General features: G+C 41.0%; 2 protein-coding genes across 6 annotated transcripts in view; one reads left to right on the top strand and one right to left on the bottom strand.

The window, feature by feature from the left end:
* MYO7B (myosin VIIB) overlaps window positions 1-1,817 on the bottom strand; it is a 49,557-nt gene extending 47,740 nt beyond the window's left edge. The window contains exon 1 of the mRNA XM_088060864.1: window positions 1,722-1,817. The gene's annotated coding sequence lies outside the window, so the exon portion shown is untranslated. The remainder of the gene's footprint in view (window positions 1-1,721) is intronic.
* Window positions 1-20,264, top strand: part of IWS1 (interacts with SUPT6H, CTD assembly factor 1) — a 29,332-nt gene extending 9,068 nt beyond the window's left edge. The window contains exons 1-15 of one of the 5 annotated variants that reach the window (XM_014258282.2): window positions 4,394-4,571; window positions 4,876-4,991; window positions 10,837-11,587; window positions 12,112-12,307; window positions 12,545-12,602; window positions 12,904-13,004; window positions 13,274-13,424; window positions 14,861-14,943; window positions 15,224-15,353; window positions 16,047-16,164; window positions 16,880-16,991; window positions 17,178-17,234; window positions 17,427-17,538; window positions 18,099-18,256; window positions 19,834-19,969. In XM_014258282.2, coding sequence (XP_014113757.2) covers window positions 4,538-4,571; window positions 4,876-4,991; window positions 10,837-11,587; window positions 12,112-12,307; window positions 12,545-12,602; window positions 12,904-13,004; window positions 13,274-13,424; window positions 14,861-14,943; window positions 15,224-15,353; window positions 16,047-16,164; window positions 16,880-16,991; window positions 17,178-17,234; window positions 17,427-17,538; window positions 18,099-18,227 — 2,148 coding nt within the window. In that variant the 5' untranslated portion in view covers window positions 4,394-4,537 and the 3' untranslated portion in view covers window positions 18,228-18,256; window positions 19,834-19,969. Of the gene's footprint in view, window positions 1-4,392; window positions 4,572-4,875; window positions 4,992-7,050; window positions 7,106-10,836; window positions 11,588-12,111; window positions 12,308-12,544; window positions 12,603-12,903; window positions 13,005-13,273; window positions 13,425-14,860; window positions 14,944-15,223; window positions 15,354-16,046; window positions 16,165-16,879; window positions 16,992-17,177; window positions 17,235-17,426; window positions 17,539-18,098; window positions 18,257-19,833 lie in introns of those variants that run through there. The other 4 variants (XM_005529574.3, XM_088060881.1, XM_005529572.3 and 1 more) reach the window with 4 other exon arrangements.
* Window positions 20,265-20,568: the final 304 nt, after the last annotated feature.

The raw sequence follows: 20,568 nt of genomic DNA, 5'->3' as shown, positions 1-20,568 counted from the left end.
CACCACATATTTGCGTTTTAATGTCAGCCTCCTTACCTGAGTTTTGTTTAAGTCTTACAGCAGCAGATACAGGTGCAGAAATAAAATGTAGGCCCTTTGGGGTTCAGAGACTTTTGGAGAGAAGCAGCCACAGAGAGCTTTCTTCAAGTTTCTAACTGTGCAAATCATTCCTACTCAAAGATTTTGCCTCAAAGTAGATCTTTAGCAGACTTACTTTTGATACAGTTTTTAGATGTCTATATGCAGTATGTGATTAACAAAATTCCAAGTACTGATTTTATTAGGTAAAGGTCAAATAGTGGCAAAGAAATCAAAGTACATACCTTTATACTACCAAGGCAGATATCTAAACCCAAAGCTTTTTGCATACTTGGACAAAAAAATGCCATGCATATTCCTTCAGCAAACAAAACATACCTGCTGAAATTCCAAATGGAGCCTGTTTGGGGGCAGAGAATCTTATACTAAAATTAACTACGTTGTTAACACTTGTGCCCAAGACACAGTGCCTGTGCTACTTCAGAGAGAAGCACAGGATTTATGTCCTATAGACACTGTACTAGATGGAATCATAGGGAAATTGAGGCCATCTGAAAGAAAAGTACAACTCATTGCACACCTGAAATATATACTAGAAGGGAGATTGATTCCCACAGCTGACATACTCCAGAGATAGAAAACAAAAGCTGAGGGAGCAGGGACTTGATATACCAAGGGAAGCAGCCAAGATGCTCTGTGCAGCATATACAGCTAACAAGAGATGAGCAGGCTAAAGGTGCCTCTAGAGAAGGCCCTGTGTGTGCACAGAGACAGCTCAGATTTGGGCTTTGGGGAATGCCAGCAGAAGAACTTGCCAGGAATGAACAATGTGATGTGCTGCTGAACACAGAGTTTGGTGAGGGACTGTGCAGGGCACAGGAACATTTGTAGTGGTAATTAGAGGTAACCTGTTGCATGGTCTATGCTGGTTAATTGTTGTAACCTTTCCTTTAATCAAATTGCTGATGGGGAAGACTGTGATGTCACATCTTAAGTAATAAAGCTCAAAAATTTATTAAGTATGTAGCAAGACACTGGCACAGGCTGCCCAGAGAAGCTGCAGCTACCCCATCCCTGGAAGTGTCCAAGGCCAAGTTGGACAGGGCTTGGAGCAACCTGGGATAGTGGAAGGTGCCCCTGCTGTGGTGGAACTGGGATGAGCTTTAAGGTCCCTTCCAATCCAAACCGTTCTGTGATTCTATGATGAATGCTGCACCGAGAAAAGCAACAAAATAAAATTGGATGAAACCTGGTGAATTTAATCCTGCTGTTGTTCAAAGCAATAGGTCTGTCCAGAGAGATATGTGTTAACGAAACTGCCTCTTCCCGACACCTTCCTAATTAAAAGATTGATGTCAGGATCAAAGGGTTTAGTTTGCACATGGCACTACCTTTCCTATTTTCTCTCCAGCTAAATCAAAGTGGCCTTGTCATTTCTGCATCACCAAGTCCTGGATACCAAACATAATTTTATGTTTAACTAGTTACTTCTCTCAGGTTTCTGAAGCGAGATGAATTGGGTGTAACAATTTGCAATTTAAACTGTTCATTCAGCAGTCCTCTTGCCCACACTAACCTCCTTCCCTTCCTCTAAGCAGATTTGTAGCTCTAAGTCACTGATGTCTGTTAACTCTGAAAGGGCCAGTGCAGAGAACAAAGTGAACTAAATAAGAAGTACATACCATTAAAGGATTTCCAAGTGCATCGCATGGTTTTCTTGAGCATTCTGTTCTTCAGGGAAAGGCTTATTTCATTCCAGCCAGTTCATGGAGTTGCACAGTGAGGCAAACTGGCAGGGTTCTGGGATCTGTGTCATTACACACCTTCACACATGCCAAGTGGGCGCTGCTTACGCTGCTTGGTAGAAGACAGGTCATTCTCCCCCACTGTGCAATCCCATTACGGTCTGCCTGTCACTTCCTTTTGGGAAGCTGCCAGGATGGTATTAAAAGAATATATTACAGTCTGATATGTGCCAAGCTCTGGCTCATGAGGAACAAAGGCTTCTGCACGTTGGTGTGCACACACACGTTACCTGCAGAGCAAGGGCTGGAATGGATGCCTAGTTATTCAGCATTGATGAGGTGAGGTTGTTTCAGACACAGTGCTCCCTCCCTTGTGTGATGCATATGGCATGTCACAAGTAGGTTAGGAGGTTTCATTTCAGAAAGATGGGAATTCATAACTATTAGGAAGAAATCTCTGTGCCTCCTTCCACTCAGTAAATGCACAAAATCTCTATTTTTTCATCAGTGCTGCCTCAGTGCATCTGGAATTTGGAACAGTGGCTGACTATCACTGCAGAACACGACACATATCTATAAAGTGCTAATTTCCAAGGTGGATTATCATCATACTCTGATCCTCTTGGAACTTTAGTATGGGATAGATTTCTGTGTTTTCTAGGCAGCTTGGTACAATTTCTAGGTACCTTGTTACACATTATTCAACAGAGGTTTTCTGGGATTTTTTGTTAGTTTCTATTTATGTTTTCCCTTGTCCATTATTTTCTGTTACATCAAGTTATTTCCTTATTCCTTTATTTGTTGTGTTGTAAAGTTGTCATCCTACCTATTTAGTCAGTTGTGTAAAGTCATTCAATTTCTTTATGGAAGTCAAAGAATTGCAATGACAGGAGACTCCTATCACAAACTTCCACATGTGCCTGCTCCTTCCAAAAAAGATCTCAGTGAAACCACACAGTGCAAAGACCTAAAAGAAGTAAAAATCATATAGGAGTAGGAAAAAAGGACATGATACCATTAAAAGCATGGTCCTGAGACTCACTTAAGTGTCTTTGAGGCTATCTGGAAAAGACCAGTAGAGCTGTAAACAAAGAGTTATTATCTGTGCTTTATGAAAGCTTCTTTCAGGGAAAAAAAAAAAAAGGTTTTCGGCATTTTTGCTAAGAATTTTGGGTTGTATCCAAGAAACATCTGACTCCACGGCCAATTTCTCCTTCTAAGTGTTTTGCTGTAGAAAATGTTGAGTAATGACTCAGTCCTGAGAGTTCAGCTGTGTTTAGCCTGGTACACTGAATGCTCTGCATGAAACTGTGCTTGCTGCTGGACAGAAAGTGTTGGCTAATAATGGCTTAACTTCTCTGCCATCCACTCCAAGGTCCTTCTAGTACAGAAGAAATAGACTAATTTTGCCCCAAATATTCAACTTACTTAATTTTGATGACTCTGAACAAGGGTCAGACCTGCAGAATTATTAAAGTCACTGTTGTTCAGAAATACACCAAATGACACACACAGCAGTTTTCTATCTCATATTGACCTGTATTTCCCTAGAAAATCAATGTGGTGTTATGACAGACAGAGAGGCAGGACACCAGCACCATACACATTTATTAGACTCATCATTTTGAAATGCTGCATAAATGACAGCAGCCATCCCTAATAAATCTCAACTAGCATATCATGGGCATGCCAATACTTGAGTAATGCTACTACTCAGAGGATAGGGGCTATTGAAACAGAACACAACAAGCCCTGAAAAATACGAGCATTGTTTTGCCCTGCCCACGTTTACTCCGGAAGTCACCACCCCCCGGGAGCTCCGGGTGAATTTTCAGTCAATCCTGAAAGGCTAAATCTGGAGGAACCACCCACGCATGGACTAGATTGAACTGGAGCTTCAGTCAGGACAGCCAGGCTTAAATTTGCTGAGAGAACCTGTCCTTCCTTTCCATGGCCATGGTGGGTCCCCTTCCAGCCAACTGTGAACATGAGCACTGCCAACCCCACTTGTGAGCGTGTGCCTGAGCTCCGGCTCTGCTTTGCCACCTTCTTGTGGAGATGCACGTTAATCCTGCCGACTTGGCTTGTAAAGAGCAGATACATTGACCTATTATTTAAATGGCAAAATCTTTTCTGCTCTATATCCCACTCCAGATCTCCCACCCGTAATCACTGTGGGAAGCATGGCACCAGATGGCCCTTTTCTGGCAGAAGGGAGATTTTTGGGAACTCTCCCGTAGCTCGGGGCTGTGGTTCCAAGCAGCCATTAGGAGTGTTAGGGGTTGGTTTGGTCTCCCGGAAATTCCCGCAGGGCTCAGAAAAGGCAACACCTTTGCCAGGATCACAGCCATGTCACCCTGCAGCTGAGCACTGCCGTGGTCACCCAGGGGCTACAAATAGCATTTTATGCTCCAAGGCTCCTTCAGCTTCCCCAGCGCTTCAGCTATCCAGCTGAAATTCATCCATATTCTAATGAGGGGAAGGGCGGGGGAGCAAAAGCAGAGGACAAAATGTTGCTCGGTTTGTTGTGCTTGAACCCCAGCCCACAGGGCGGGGCCGGCTGTGAGTGTGCAACGGCCCCTGGCGGCCGCTGCCCCGGGAGTCTCGCGAGATCCGGCGCGCCGTGCGCGCGGGGCGGGGGTGCTGCCGGGCGGGGAGGCGCCATCTTGTTCCTGTGCGAGGCGGCGGGGCCGGGCCGGGCCTGCGCTGGGGGGGCGCCCAGGGCAGCGCCCGCCGCCACCGCGGGGCCCGGCATGGACACCCACTACTACGGCGGGGAGCAGTCAGGTAGTGGAGCGGGGTGCAGGAGCCTCCGGGGAGGGCGTCGCGCACGGCAGGGCCCGCCGGGTTCGGGGGGACAGCGGTGGGGCCTTGGCCTGAGGGCAGCACGGCGTTAATTGCTTCAACAGTCCGGTGTCTGGGCAGTGCATCACGCTGCCCGCGTGATATGGGAGGATTTGTGCGGGGGTGTCTGGGGTGGTGTGCTCGGACAGCCCCGTTTCCCTGCCCCGTTAGAGCAGGAGCCCGCCGGCTTCCTGTGCGGTTCCTTTAAACGCTGAGTTTTACTTTATTTTCTTTAATCTCGGAATAGATGATGGAGGAGCTACTCCAGTGCAAGACGAGCGAGACTCAGGATCTGATGTGGAAGATGAAGGAAACGAACAACACTCTGGATCGGAGAATGGAAGTGTAGGGCACCATTCAGAGGTACTAAGGGAGCTTTATCTAGATAAAATTTACGCTCTGAATTATTTTTTGCTGTTGTTTAAAGTGGCATTCTCTCTTAACCAAGACATATGTGTTTATTCAGTTCCTCTTAAGGGTTCCATCGGGCAAAACTTTTATCTTCATAAAAAAAGTGTTGGATAGTCTCTTGACAAGTATGTTGGCTTAGGGTTTTTGTTCGGTTTTTTCCTTCTTGTTTGATAGCACACACTGTTCTGAGCTTGAGTAAGTTGTACTTGATTGGTCCCAGTTTCACAAAGATAAAATTTTGGAGTTTGAAAGGGTAAGAGATGGATTACGAGGTATTTGAAGTGGTACCTGAAATTCTGCACAGTAATGTAAAACCACACACTTTGGAGGTGTAGGTTTCCTTGATGGAGAATAAATGCTCTCCCAGCTTCTGTGTCAGATGGGGGCACTGACTCTTGAGTCTGCTTTGTGCTGGTTTTCACCTTGTCATTCACAAAGGAGCAGGTGTGCATGTGGAGCAGATTAAGGTTCCTGGATGGGACCTGTTTTTCCTCCGAAGTGATTCCCACTTGGAGAAGTATTCAGTATAGAAAGGCTTTGGTCTAAGGTTGTTTCTGGGGCAGAGTCACTTCATTTGTGGATTGACTGGGCTAAGAAGAGATTATGGTAGAAGAGAAGGCTCCTTTTAGACTTCTAGGACAGTTTGGGAATTAATTTTTTTTTAATTAATTAATTTGGGATTTAATTTTTAATAATTGTTTGTGACTCAGAATAAAGTTACATTAGGTCTTAGTCGGAACAAATAATTTTGGCCTGTGAATTCAGGTCTTCTACCCAGAAGAGTTACAGAGAACTTTTTGATACTTACAAAAATTGAAATCAAAGCCATTTCATAGTATTCTGTGTATTCTACTGTATTTTATGTAAAAATCAGGACTAACTCTGACTGGGTTTTCAGTGTTACACATTTTAGAAACTACTTAAAATGCGACAAAGGCTGATGTGAGTGAAGGCTTGACTCCACTGTGGTATAACTTGCAGTCCTTACTTTTTATTCTTTTTTTTCTCCATGCCTTTATTGGATTCATACTTCCCTTAGAGTTACAAAGTGTATGAAGATTTTGTATTTTTGTAAATGAAAGTTCTTCCCATGTATTTGAACTTAATTAAAGCACATTTGGAATTTATTTTTTCTGAAAGGTGTTGATATTTCCAAGGGAAGAAATAGATTTGGTGAGGCAGCATCTGTCATTGTGACAGTTGCAATTTCAGTGTGGTGGGAAACACATTTCTCAGCGTGGGAAAAACAAGTATCTGGAGGGATTTAGTACTTCTTTTTTAATGAAAGAGAAGTGTGATCAGTGTGTGAAGTCATGATGCTGCTACAATGATATTAAACTTTTTCTACTATGTCTATGGTTTATGTTTGATCATTGGTTCTTACTTTTCTTCTCTGAGATTTTAATTTTACTTACTGTGGCAGGGAAGTTGACTGTTGTTTACATCTGCAGCATGGCCTCTTCCAATTTAGGTGAACAGAAAGTACCAGTTACCGTTGTTAACTGGCCCTCTTCATATGCTGCATTATTTTAAAGACTTTGTTCTGTGATGGCCGTTGAATATTCCTCTATAGGTAAAATACTTCAGAAAGTAAATTAAAAGAAAAGAGCCAAGCTAAGCCACCTTTCTGACCAATACTAGATGTGAGCTGTCAAGGCTTAATGCTTTATTTGATTCAGCTCAAATCAAAATTTGAATATATTGTTTTGCTATAAAGTCTTAATTTTTCTTTCCCTCCATTGAGTTCACTTAGTACTCAAAAGGCTGTAATGTGGAGCAGCCATCTCTGAAAGGAGTAGCTTTCAGTCATTTGTAATATTTTTTACTCTAAATATTCTCTCATCCTCTTATTTTCTTCATCTTTAGGAGTATGTGGGAGAAATGACACTCAAAGGTAATAAAACCTTTGAGACAGCCTAATCAGTTAAGTCTATTTAATTACTATTTTGTCTCTAATTTAGAACTCAGATATAAAGAACTAAAGTTTTAAAATTTCAAACTTTTCTTTCAGGTTCTTAACTTTAAAGAAAAGGGGAATCCTGAGGAATTACTTATGTAGGTCTCAGGTATGTGGGTTTTTCTTTTCCACAATTCTTTTCTGGCTTTCCTTCCCCCAATCCCACTTTATCTATAAATGTTCTCCTTGATGTCCTTACTGATTCTGCTTTAGACAATTAGAATTAGTTTTAGTACAGTAATGAATCTGAAATCACGTTTACAGTGTTTGTCCAAGTCAGGCTTATACAGAAATCTGTAATAACTTATTTCTCACACTTCCACCAAGTTGCTGCTGTTTCATGAATTAAGTTGTGGTTAAACTGTGACTGTTAACAAACACAAATATGGGACACTTCTGAAAAAAAGGAAGAACTTGCTGATCTGCCCATGATGGTTGTGTAGGTCTTAGTTTAGCACTCACCTTTCATGAGATTGTAGTGGATGGGTTCAGTTTTGTTGGAGTTACTGAATTATTGAAGAAGTAACTCTTAAAAGTAGCTGCATGTTGATCCAACAAACTGCTCGGTAGCTGTAATTTTTATGTAGAAGTGTAACACTGTAAATTTGATTTTAATATATTCCTTATTTTATACTGTACTAAAGCCTCATGTTATAGAACTTATTAATTAAAAAAAATTAAGGACATCTCAATTAAAATGTTTATAGATAAAGAGGAGGAAGAAAAGAAAGCAAAGGAATTAGAGAAAAATGCAGTAGCAATTACCTGAGACCTACTCAGTTTTGAGGATGTCTGATCTTTCAGTCAAGCATTTGGAAAAGGAAAACTAGAAAACTCAAAAATCTTTCTTTTCTTTGAAAACAGTTTTTTAGAGGTAAACTAATAAAAAGGGAAGGTAAAGACTATCAAACATATCCAGCAGCTTTTTGTCATTTATTGGGAAGTTGGTCACTTTTTATATCAATTATATTCCAGAACTCGCAGATTCATTAATTGCATGCAGAAGCCTCTTGTGCTGTGGGCAGGTCCTTCCCTGTGCAGGGTGTCAGCTCTGCTGCAGAAGGTGCATTGTGATGATGGTGGGGGGCTCTGGGGCAGTGCTGCACTCACTGACACAGACACTGACATGGTGGAGCTGTCTGGCTCAGCTTTCCACACTGGGCTAGAGGAGGTGCTGCCTCTGTGTGCCCAGGGTGTGCAGGGACACCTGTGCTGCTGGGGGGGCTGCTGCTTCAGGTGGTCACACTGCAGCAGTTGAGCTGCTGTGACCACTGGGTGAGTCTTCCAGCTGTGGGTCTGCTCTCCCTCACCAAACATCTTCATTCTCAGGAGTGATTGTCTGTTTGCAGTAACAGATTAAAGGTTCAGGGTCTTGTAAAAATCTTCAGCAGTAATGCTTTGTAATTACAGTGTCTTCTCACCAAGCTTTTGCGTAAGTTCTTTGTAATTTAGTGGTTAATTCTGAACCAGTGCATATATAACCTAGAGACACACTTCTGACCTTAGAAATACTAAGAATCATTACTGATTCTAGTTGCTTCTTATTTTTGTTTATTTGTTCACCAAATAATGTCTAAACCAGAAGCTGGGAAGATGATGGTCCTGATATCTTAAAGGAGTATTTTTATTAATTTTCTTGGGTTTGTTTAGCAAAATCCTTTTATTGCTGCTAATATAATTATCAGTACTATGCAGCATTCACCATCTGACATTAAGAGAAGACAGACAAACCCACCAAAATAAAATGGTAGAAAAACAAGGATTATAATAAAATAATTTTTGTTACTATAGATACCAATTTGATTTCAGTGTTTCTCAACAACCTTACCTGTAACTGCTGTGGAATCTGCTTTCTGTTCTGTTTCCAGCTGCAGTTTTCTTTCGTCTAAAGTAATATGGCCAAGGAAGATCCGTTACATAGACCTGTGATTGGTTTATGTGGAACATACTAGGCAGGAGAGGGGCAATCAAAGTGATTTTTTGGTAAGGGAAAAAAAACAGTAACGAGCTGAGAGTAGTTGAGTGTACATCCTCTATTCTGTCACTTCCTAATATTAATATTTAATGCTTTAAAATTCCAGATTCAAGTTTTAACAGAACAATGTTTGCTTTCTGTGAGGAGAAATGAGAATTACTGGCTACAAAAGATTCAAAAGATGCATCACTGAAACAGAAACAAGCAACAGAGAGAAAACAACTCAGATTGTCACAGCAGCTATTTGTAGTTAGCATTAAGAAACATGGAAATAGTGAAGTAGAATTTGAAGTGCATGTTTTAAAATTGCATGGTCATGGGGTTTATCTTCATTGTTCAGTGACTTTGTTAGTCATTCTGTAGTAATTTAGAAGATCTTTATCAAGTGTTAGCCAAAGGAGTAAGTATATAAAGTCCAAAGTCTTAAAAAGCAATGCTCTTTGCCACTTAGAATAATTATGGAGGAAGTAGTTCCTAAAAGCATTTAAAATTAATTTTATTTAAAACTCTTCCTGCCTCATGCATTTTAAAGATGGATAGTATTCTGTGTTGTAGGTACTACACCTACTTTTTCTATGCCTCTGAATGTGGGAGTAGAATGACTACAGAAAATAAAAATATATAGTCTGTTTCCAAGGAAATTGAACTGGAGGAAAAAAAGAGATTTGGAAACTTCAGGACATAAAGGTCTTAAAGCATCTCCTAGGACAATAAATACTCCATTTGCAAGTAGAAGAAGTTTATAGCTGAGACAAAATGACTGAGGAAAGCCTTACTGAGGCTTTGAGTTGAGTATGGAAAAGAGAAGTTCCTTGTACAAGGAACTTTTCAGCTGAAGAGTATTATGGTGACAGTAGCTGTGAGAACTGAATTAATGGAATGAGTGTTCAAGAATCTAATTTCATATTTTCAGGTAAACACAATTGAGATTTTTTTCCAAGTAGAAATTAGATGATAGAAAGATAAAAGATGATGCTGTCAGTAATTATACTTAGCAAGTTGGCTTGTGAGTGGTTCTTTTAAAAACAGAGCTGTGGCTCAGTATTTTTTGCTGTGTGGAAAAGTCAAAGAATTGTTTCAGTTCTAACATTGTCACATGGGTGTGTGTTTGTGCATGAATTATATTGGGTGTCTAGATAAGTATGGGAGCTGTCAGCTTAGGGGAGAGAATTGTTGAATCTGTTCTTGCACACAGAAACACAAAACTTGTTAACAATAGTACCCTGAAATGACACTCAAAGGTAATAAAACCTTTGAGACAGGTAATAAAACCTTTATGTCTGACTAAAACTTTATTCTTGTTTTTTGCTAGGCTTTTGGTCTTTAGTTGTTCTTAAATAGGCTTCCTGGACAAAGAAGGAGCAGGTGCTATCTTCATTTGAGCAGAATGCATGTGCTGTTTCAGTAAGATGTATTTCACACAAAAAACATCTGCTTGAGGTCTTCAGGAAAATAAAATGACAAATGCAAGATATTCTTTTCTTGCTTTGTTACTGGGAACTTCAGCTAAACCACTTTGAAAGCCTGACCTATTAAAATAAATACTAAGCCTTTACCCTTGAGCAACTGGACCCTTCTTAGACGTGCTTATTTAAGTGTTGTATGAATTCCGTTACTGTTTTCAAAATACCATGGAGCTGCAGGATGGACATACTTCCGTTGATCTCTTAATACTTTTTTTGATGTGAAGTATTTAATAGTCTTTTGATGCAAATTGTCTAATTATTTCTACATAGAAATTATTTCAGTTCGCAGCACGTTGGGTAACCAAATTGGAGGAAGGACAAGCAAAAATTCAGAACATTTTTTTCTTTACTTTTTAAGGTGTTTTTGCTTAGTTGTCTGAGATTATTTTTCTGTTTCAGAATGAACACAGTGGTGGAGAAGATGATGGGCAAATGGGAGAGCCTCATATGACAGACTCTGAAAATGAAGATATCCCAAGGCAAAAAGAAAGTGACTCAGATAATGAGGATCCCGCAAATCACAATGTAAGTGATTCAGAAAATGAAGCAACTCATGGAGGGAAAGACAGTGATTCTGATACTGAGGATCATCCAAACCGACATTTAAGTGACTCTGAAAATGAAGAGGCTTTAAATCATCGAGCAAGTGATTCTGACAATGGAGACCCTCCAAGGGATCACAGCAGTGATTTTGAAAACGAGGAATCCCACAAACAGCCAGCCAGTGACTCCGAGAGCGAGGAGCTCCAGAAGCAGCCAGCCAGTGACTCCGAGAGCGAGGAGCTCCAGAAGCAGCCAGCCAGTGATTCTGAAAGCGAGGAGCTTCAGAAGCAGCCAGCCAGTGATTCTGAAAGCGAGGAGCTTCAGAAGCAGCCAGCCAGCGACTCGGAGAGCGAGGATGTGTCCAGACACAAGCAGATAGAGTCTGAAGATAGCGATGGGGAGGACAGGAAAGAAAAGGTGCAGAATGACTCTCATCATTCAGATAATGAACATGTAAGGAAAGGATTTCAGGGCTCTGACAGTGAAGACGAAGCTCCTAAGAGACGTAAAATATCAGACAGTGATGAAGATGAGAAAGAGGAAGAAAAGACGGTGAAGAGGAAAACAGCCATCCTTTCTGATAGTGAGGATGACAGTGAGAAAACACGTAAGAAACTATACTGTGAAAGCGTGATGTGGCAGGCAGTGGTGTGAAAGTTAAATCATTACTTTTATGTGAATAAAGCTTCTAAGGAAAGAAACCATAAATCAGACTTGGTTTTGGAGCAGAACTGCATTTGTAGAGGCTGTTCTGACTGTTTTGCTGTGTGAATGTGTATCTAGTACTGAAGAGTAATAAGCAATCTGACAGAAGACTGTAGGGATCTAAGTGGCATCTGTTGACATGGTAGTTTGTTATTTTACTACTTTGTTGCTGTTTCTCTAGTAATTTTTTCCTGTGTGTTTTTTTTCATATACTGCGGGTGAGAGATTTGAAATTACAATTTTTTTGTGGGTAGATGGTTGTGTATGGAAGCTCCAGTTGCTGATTGAATAAAACACTTCAGAATGGATATGCTTTTTAAGAAATGACAGTAGTCTGCTGTAGAAAGACTAGTCAGAATAATTTGAAAGTAACAGTTGTCCCCTCTTGTTACTGGGACATGTAGTAATGCTCCTTTCTGCTGGCAGCTGCAAAAAAGGTACGAATCCTTTCCGATGTTGAAGAATCGGATAGTGACGCTGCTTCAGAGAAATCTGACAAAAGGAAGAAAAATGTTGTATCCGATAGTGAGGAGGAGGAAGAAGAAGAAGGAAAAGACAATGCTGGGAAGAAAAAAGGGAAAGATCTGTTTGGCAGTGACAGTGAATCTGGAAATGAACAAGAGTAAGTGCGAAAGAATATGAATTCTTTCGGGGTTGCAGACAGTGGGAGTGATGCTGAATGGAAAATAGATAAGTCCCAACTAGAGAATGACTGTTCACCTTCATTGGTGGCATGAAGAGAAAGGTCAGTAGAAGGAGACAGAACAAAAGGGAGATCTTTACGAGTCATCAGAGATTTTGTAGAAAAGGTACATCTCATTGTAGTCCAAACAGATAAATGTTGCTGTTACTTTCACAGGAACCTGATTGCAGATATATTTGGAGAATCTGGTGATGAGGAAGAGGAAGAATTTACGGTAGGTGTTACTGTGGATGTCTCCTGTTGACTTGCTAGATCTGAAGATAATGTATATGTTGCATTAGGTCAGTTTTGCATTAGGTCAGTTTTGTATCTGCCAGACTCACTGAGGTAGCCTTTGGGTTGAATAACATTTACAGCTCATCTTTTGGGAGAGTTGTTGGTGTGACACTAGTCACAGGGGGAATTAAAAAGACTGTTCATCTTTCTAGATCCTCTGAAGCTTTTTTAGTGTCAGGTACCTGAGTAGATGCTCAATCCTGATCCATTCACTCATTTGCACTATCTGTACTCATCAGGGTTTTAACCAAGAGGATTTGGAGGAAGAGAAAGGTGATGGAGACATGAAGGAGACAGCAGATGAATCAGACTCTGATGATAACATCAAAAGAGGGAAGCAGTAAGTCATTGTGTTAGCTATTCCTTTCTTAATGCCAGATTCTGGTGAAAGGGCATTATGGACACTGGATATTACAGGTGTGCACATGTTGAGTATTATAAATGCAGGGTCTGAGGGTGTCTGGGAGCCATTGCTAGCCCTCTACTAGTCCTGCATACTGAAGATAATTAATTATCTCATAGGGACCTTGAGAGACAGTGTTTGTACACTACAAAAACACAAAACTATTTCCTACCAGGGACCATCAGCTAATCCTGTGGTTGTTTCAGCATGGACTTCATGTCAGATTTTGACATGATGCTGCAGCGGAAGAAGAGCATGAGCGGCAAGCGCAGGCGGAACCGCGATGGGGGAACTTTCATCAGTGACGCAGATGATGTGGTCAGTGCCATGATTGTGAAGATGAATGAAGCTGCTGAGGTGAGTTTTCCAGGCTCCAAAGGCACCTTAAAATTCAATTGCCTTCTATGGGAAAACCGTGTGATTAGTAAGATACAAAAATCTGGCTTGTATTCAGCAAGAGTAATGTGTACACAATGGAAAGCTTCTAATGTCTATATAAGCATTTATATGTTAGTTTGCTCTTCTAAATGAAAACATTTATTCTGTTGAAATCTTGATAAAATACTAATTTTAAAAACTAAAAACTGAACTTCAATCAGTTGCGATTAACTTCTATAAAAAGGGATATATAGGTGCTCTATAAACTACCTAGAAGTATGTTAAATACTGAGAAATGGACTGTGCTTTAATTTCATTATAGTGTTATTGGCATGTGTCATACTTTGGTACTTCTTCCTGTGAAGAGCCCTTTTCCAAACTGTTTGAATGACAGTGCTGTGGTAATGATGTCAGAGTAACAGATTCATGGGACCTTCTGTCTTGACAGCCTGCCTTTTTCTCGGAAAAAGGTTTAATATGTTACTGTGGAAGTTTTTTTTGGGTCTTGCCTTTTGTCAGGTGTCATCTGTTTTGTTGGAGTAGTAATCAAATTAATAAACAGCACAGTGAAACACATTAAAACCAATTGAGGGATATACAGGACTTTAGAAAGAGGAGCTTTACAAATAGCAACAATAAAAAAACCTTCCTGAGAACAAGATCAGAAGGATAATGAGTTCAGAAAGATGGGGAGAGTGAGAATGCAGTCTGGAAGTCAACTGAAACTTCTTGGGCTTGACAGGAAAGCCTTTCTCAAACAAGATGATAGCCAGATGTTTTGAATGAACTGGCAAATTTTGAAATACAGGGGCAGGAAGAGGAAAACAGTGCATTGGAAGATATCTCCTCCCTTGCAATAAAACAAACATTGCACAGAAAGAGCCTTCAGTGGATTAGGACTAGTAGAAAGGAATTACCATAGCTGGTCAGAAATCTGTGGATTGCAACGGGTGCCTTTGATACGGGAGACAAGGACTGAACAGTGACAGTCAGACCTTGGATGAAAGTAATTTTGAAATGACAGAGTTGAAAAAAACATGTTCTCCCTTCCCATTTTTCTGCTTAGCAGCTTTGTATTTCAGGTGAGGCTTTACTAATGAAGTGTTATCTATGCACAGTATAGAGGACCTTCAGTTACTGTAGTCAATCTAAGTTATAAACTGGAAAAAAAATGTAAATTTAGGAGCACTCCACTAATGTGATGCTTTTGTGGGAAATACTGACTAAAGTGATTCCCCTTTTCTCAGAGAAACTGTTGCATAATTGTTTGTGAGCTTTGGAGCAGGGGACAAAGTTAGTGTAATCCCACCAAAGTTGCACTTTTAGTTTTATAGACTTTCTTGTAAGTGTTGCAAAGAATGGGAGTTGCTCATTTCTTTCTTTGATTAACTCTTGCTGATTCTTCAACTCTACAGGAGGATCGTCAGCTGAATACACAAAAGAAACCAGCACTAAAGAAATTAACTTTGTTACCAACTGTAGTTATGCATCTTAAAAAGTGAGTTGTCATTCTTCCAGTTAACTGTAACCTTGGGAAATAGTCAGAATTCATAAGATTTCATGGAGTTACAGTACAGCTGTACTGAATATGCAGTAAAACACTTTTTATTCCAAGTAAATGCTGAAGCTAGGTGACCTCAAAAACCTAAAATTATATGTAATTTTCCCTCTTAATTTAACATGAAACAAACTCAAATGTGCCATTTTCCTGAAGGAACAGCACATCTTAAGATTTTGCTGTATTTCATGACTTTTGGGCTTCTCTTTAAACCATTTAGGCAGGACCTCAAAGAAACTTTCATCGACAGTGGTGTTATGTCTGCCATCAAAGAGTGGCTTTCTCCTCTTCCAGACCGAAGTCTGCCAGCACTAAAGATAAGAGAGGAGCTTCTGAAGATCCTGCAAGAGGTTTGGAACTGATTTTTAACCACATTTGATTTGGGGCTTCTCCACAGTTTTACAGTCATATGTTTTAGGGAAATGTGAGGTGATAAATGAACTGCAGCTGCTACCAATGGGCTGTGCAGTGAAACACAAGGAAGTAACCTGCACAACAGATGTGCCTGTGTAAAAGAATTTAGATTATTCTTAAACAGGCTCTGCCTGCCTGTTTTAGGTTTATATCCAAATTTAAGTGATGAGTTACTTACTGTGCATCCCTGAATTTTCTTCCCTTGTGGTCCCTTCTCTTTTCTGTTCTGTTAAAGTGTGCAGTGCACAGGAAGGCCCCTCACATTCAGTGTAGGCTTTCAGTATCTGTGGCTAAAGTGATTGCTTGAGTGTCTGCCATTTAAGTTTTTATCTTTCAAGAATGAATGATTTGAAGGCAGTAGCATGGTTTTGGGGTAATATAAGGTAAATAGTATTTGGAGCAAAAAGTTCTAGAAAGCTACCTAATTTTGTGTATAAACCCAAGAATGTTATGGCAAATTTCTAGATTTAGGTGTTTGATACCTTAAACAATTCCTAGCGGGACAATGAAAACATTAATTTTTCCAAGCTGGTTTAAGTGACGGGTGAGTTTTGATCTTTTTGCAAATTTCAGTGACACCGTTAATGTTCAGACATAATTTATTGCTGTTTTCTGACTTTTCTCTTCAGCTGCCCAGTGTGAGCCAAGAGACCCTGAAGCACAGCGGCATTGGACGGGCTGTGATGTACCTGTACAAACACCCCAAGGAGTCGAGACCGAACAAGGACATGGCTGGGAAGCTGATCAGTACGTACACCTGCCTGTGCCTTGTCTGAGATTCCACTGATGATGAATGGAACTTCTGCATCAGTTTCTGATGCACTACTGCTGTCTGTAGAATAGATTCTGCAATGTAGGAACGTCACTGATCTGTTTCATAACTTTATAGAGCTCTGAACAAACACTGTTACATTAACTTCTGCAATGCACCTGTTTCATTGTCTTAAACCAGAGGATGGCATTTGTTTTGCCTCAGTTCTCTCTTGGCTCATTGTCCACATCTTGTGTATATGCTGCAAAGACAGGAAGGTGCTGCCAGAGGTTTGTTTGTTTCATGGACTTCAGAGAGAACTTGGCTGACTGAATGTTTACTACTCAACCAGCTGAACTCCATGTGGAGTGCATTCCTTCCAGAATGGCTGCAGACTGAGGATAAACTTAAGTTCTTTGGGAACTTTTCTGCATACTTATAAAATAGCATTCCTGGGTTGTGCAGGAGCTCCTGGCACTGAGAGCTTGGAGATGTTCTAAAAGAGCAGGCAACAAAGAGACTTTGGGGATGAAAGCTCTTGCTATCTGTTCACAAGGCTGTTTTTCCATTAAATACTAAGGGCTCAAAAATCATTTGGTTGAAAGGAAACGTAAATACTTGCCACAAACTTTCAAAAGCTGTACTTGATCACCAGAGTGGTTTGAGAGAAACAAAGGCCTGGTCATCGTTAACTAATCATGTTTTTAATAGATGAATGGTCTCGACCCATCTTCGGCCTTACCTCAAACTACAAAGGCATGACCAGAGAAGAGAGGGAGCAAAGAGATTTGGAGCAGATGCCTCATCGAAGGAAAATGAGCAGGTAGGAGTAGCAGGCAGAAACATTAAATCCGTCTAAGACTCCGTCATGAGAAACCAAGTGGTGTTTGAATACTAAAGGAAATAAAAGGGTAGTAAGTTATGGTCTCTTTTCTTTTAACATACTTGATGGTCTTTTAAATTTTTTTCCCTGTGTATGCATGCTTGTAAATATTTATTTTTCTTGCAGCTCTGGTGGTCAGACTCCCCGCAGGGACCTGGAGAAAGTGTTAACAGGAGAAGAAAAGTAGGTTGGATTTTTTTGTTTTGTTTTTATTTTATTTTTTGTGAAGTATATTAGTGGCACTACCACTGTGGAATTTGTGTAGAGGTTTTAGAGGCAGTGGTATGCAGTGTGTTTCAGAGGAGAGCACACTGGGTGCTTTTACTTCTTTCTGGATAAGATTTGTCCGTAAGTCACATCCTTTTTTTTCCATAGGGCTCTCAGGCCTGGGGACCCTGGGTTCTGTGCCCGTGCGAGGGTGCCAATGCCCTCCAACAAAGACTACGTGGTCAGGCCCAAGTGGAACGTGGAGATGGAGTCCTCCAGGGTAAGCACTGGCAACGTCCTGGCGACTGTTCCTGAGCCTGGGATTCTATCACCATATCACCATGGTTACTGCACAGGAGGGTAGTTCTTTTAAGGGGCTCTTGTAGTGAGTGTGAACAGTAAACTCTCCAGTAAGTAGGTGCTCTAAGCTCATCACATGTTTTCACAGGAAAATATCTCTGACCAAAAAAGAGATTTTGAGTTAACTTTTCTAGAATTTTTCTCTCAGGTGAGAATCTGATTACAGGCCTCCTGCTCTAAAGCATATTGAGCTAAGGGTGCAGTTCAGTACCTGTGTCACTGCACTGATGCTTTTATACTTCTCCCAGCTTTTGTATCATGTTCTGATAATATTCCAGTTTGGGAAACCTTTGAGGTTTTGGTAAACGTGAACAGCTTCAGTGGAGGCCTTTGTGTTGTTTTGTCTTCATCCATCTGCTCATACAGTTTCATTTAAAAGGGGTATATGTGGTAGAATATGTGTAAGTGGAAGAAGTAACAATTGCTGTGCTGTCTGCTGTTCTTTCTCCTTCTGTCCATTAATTGAGATGTTGTTTCTAGCCCGGGACTATTAAGAGAGGTATTAGTCGCTTGGAAAAACACAAGAGACGGTTTGCTGAACAGAAACGACTCAGCAAAGTGCATCGGGCCATCAAGTTCAGCATTGAAGGCAACAGGATGCCCCTGTAGCCATACCACTGCCTTCCCAAGTTGGAGAGGTATCCCTTGAGGGAGGTGTGAACAGTGCATGTGCTCCAGCTGTTGGCAGTTTGCACATGCAGGACAGGAGTGTGTACACCCTAACTTCCACCTGGAAAACTCTCCTTGAATTCTCTCGTGTCTGTACTGTGACCTACAAGGGAACTTGTACAGGAGAAAACGGGCTCTAGCACATAACATCTGCCATGGCTCCTGCCTGCACAGCTTCAGGGTACCAAATGACAGGAATTCAGTGAAAATACCTGTGCTCAAAACCAGCTTTGCACCACCTGTGGTTTTGAATGCTGTTTTGACACAATTAGGTTTTCCAGATTCACCTGAAGTGACACATGGGAATTCTTAGCCCTTGGTACAGGACCTCGTGTCACTGCATGCTGGCGTCTGTGGCTGACCTCTAACTGGGGCACAGTGAGGTGTTTTTCACACCTGCTCGTTCAAGGAAGTAGAATGATGTGAGACAATAGGGATGGTTGATGGGAGCTACAGAATGAGACCAGGGGGAGAAGAATCCTCTGCTCTGAGTGTGGGCTGGGAGAACCTACATCAATGTGGGAATTGTTTTGACAATTCCTGGTCTGAATTTCAGTGCTGTGAGCAGGGCTGCCACAAGCTAACAGTGACAGGAAGAGGTGAGCACAAATTATAGATATCTGTTGAGTTCATATTAAGCTTCATATTTATTTGTTTTTAAAAAGATATTTTCTTAAACATCACTGTGATATTTTAGCTGTAATTTCAATGAATAGTGAACAGATTTATGAATAAAGCTTATTTGAAATCAGCATGTCAGGAGCACCTTCCTTAGCCACGGGAACAAGTTTCTAATGGATGTGTTTTTCAGATACTAAGTAGCATGTGTTTAATATCAATGTTTCTCCCAAACTTAAAGGTGTCGTGTTTCCATCACTTACTGTTTCTGTTGTCTAGTTAAGGAAAATTGCCTTTTAGGAAGCACTGGCTATGGCTTGGAAGGTCCTTGCTGTTTGTCTTCAGTGGTGTTTCAGCACACCATCACTATTAATCTGTGCAGAGTAACTGTTGCGCCACCTGGTTTTCATTTGCAGTTCAAATACAGAGATGAAATGCAATAACTTGCACTAGCTTGTGTGGTCAGCTTAGACATTTCTTTTTGCTACCCCCTACACTGCCTTTGTTCAGTAATCCCTTGCTTTCAAAATACTAATCCCTGACCTTTAAAATAAATGACAGCGTGGAATTGATGTGTCAGCCTTAGTCACAGTGTATCTGTGTGTAAGTCTCCTGCAGGAAGTCTAGAGTGGTGACACTGGCGCACTGTGGTTCTGACATAGCTCCAGCCAATAGATATAAAACTTCCAAAGGGTATCCAGCTATACAGTGATTGCCCCTGCACTGTGATGGCTGTGAGTGCCACTGCCTCCAGCTGGGTCCTGGGGGGGGAAGCATTTTCCCCTTGTGGGAAGAGAACAGACAGGCCAGCTGGGCCCAGTGGCTCCCCCAGCTCCTTGCCCAGATGCAACCTCGCATGTGCCGCTTGCCTTGGACCTCTGGGGCGTCTGCTTTTTTTCAGTAGTAATTATTAGTTTTATTTTTTAAGTTCCAGGGGACCTCTAAGAAAGGGGTGAGTCGACTGGACAAACAGATGCGGAAATTCACAGATATCAGGAAAAAAAGCAGATCGGCCCATGCAGTGAAAATCAGCATTGAGGGCAATAAGATGCCATTGTGACCCTTCACAGAATGCCCCATGAGCTCTGCTGTAAGACAATACACCCACAGACTCTTTGGAGACCTTTAAATTTTTTAACTTGTTTGGGGTGGGTTTGGTTTTTTAGTTTGTTTTTTAAGTGAATCCTTGAATTGTTGATTCAGGTTCTGGTAGAAGATGTTGTCTGAGGACTGTGAATATGGGGACTCCTTTCTCCTGATTGTATTTAAACTGGCCCTGTCGTTTCGTTTGTACAGATCATGTATTTGTTGTATTGCAACACTTTAAAAAATAAAACATCTTCTGGGGTTTTTTTGGGAGGGGACTGCCTGTTCATTGCTCAGATGAAGGGTATGCACAGACCACCTGGGATGTGGAAAAACTGAGGGGTTAATTTTTTGTTCAACTTTGCTATTTTTCTCTTTAGTCATTGCTTTATTAATCAGTTGTTATATCTTTGGAGATCTGCATCTGTTGCTTTTGATTTAGAAATATTGATCATCTTCCATGCAAAGGATTTTCTGTTCATGAAGACTAACGTGAAGTTCAGGAGAAAGCTAGCAGATTGACCATTAAAAATTCCAGCAGCTTCTAGCTAAAATGTCACTGTACCTTACCAGTGAC

Source organism: Pseudopodoces humilis, chromosome 11 (assembly GCF_049639895.1).
Source record: "Pseudopodoces humilis isolate 2021_Gansu_Grassland_sample_001 chromosome 11, ASM4963989v1, whole genome shotgun sequence".
NCBI lineage: Eukaryota > Metazoa > Chordata > Aves > Passeriformes > Paridae > Pseudopodoces > Pseudopodoces humilis.
Note: the sequence above shows the minus strand (reverse complement) of the source record. Positions and strands in the feature narration are given on the sequence as shown.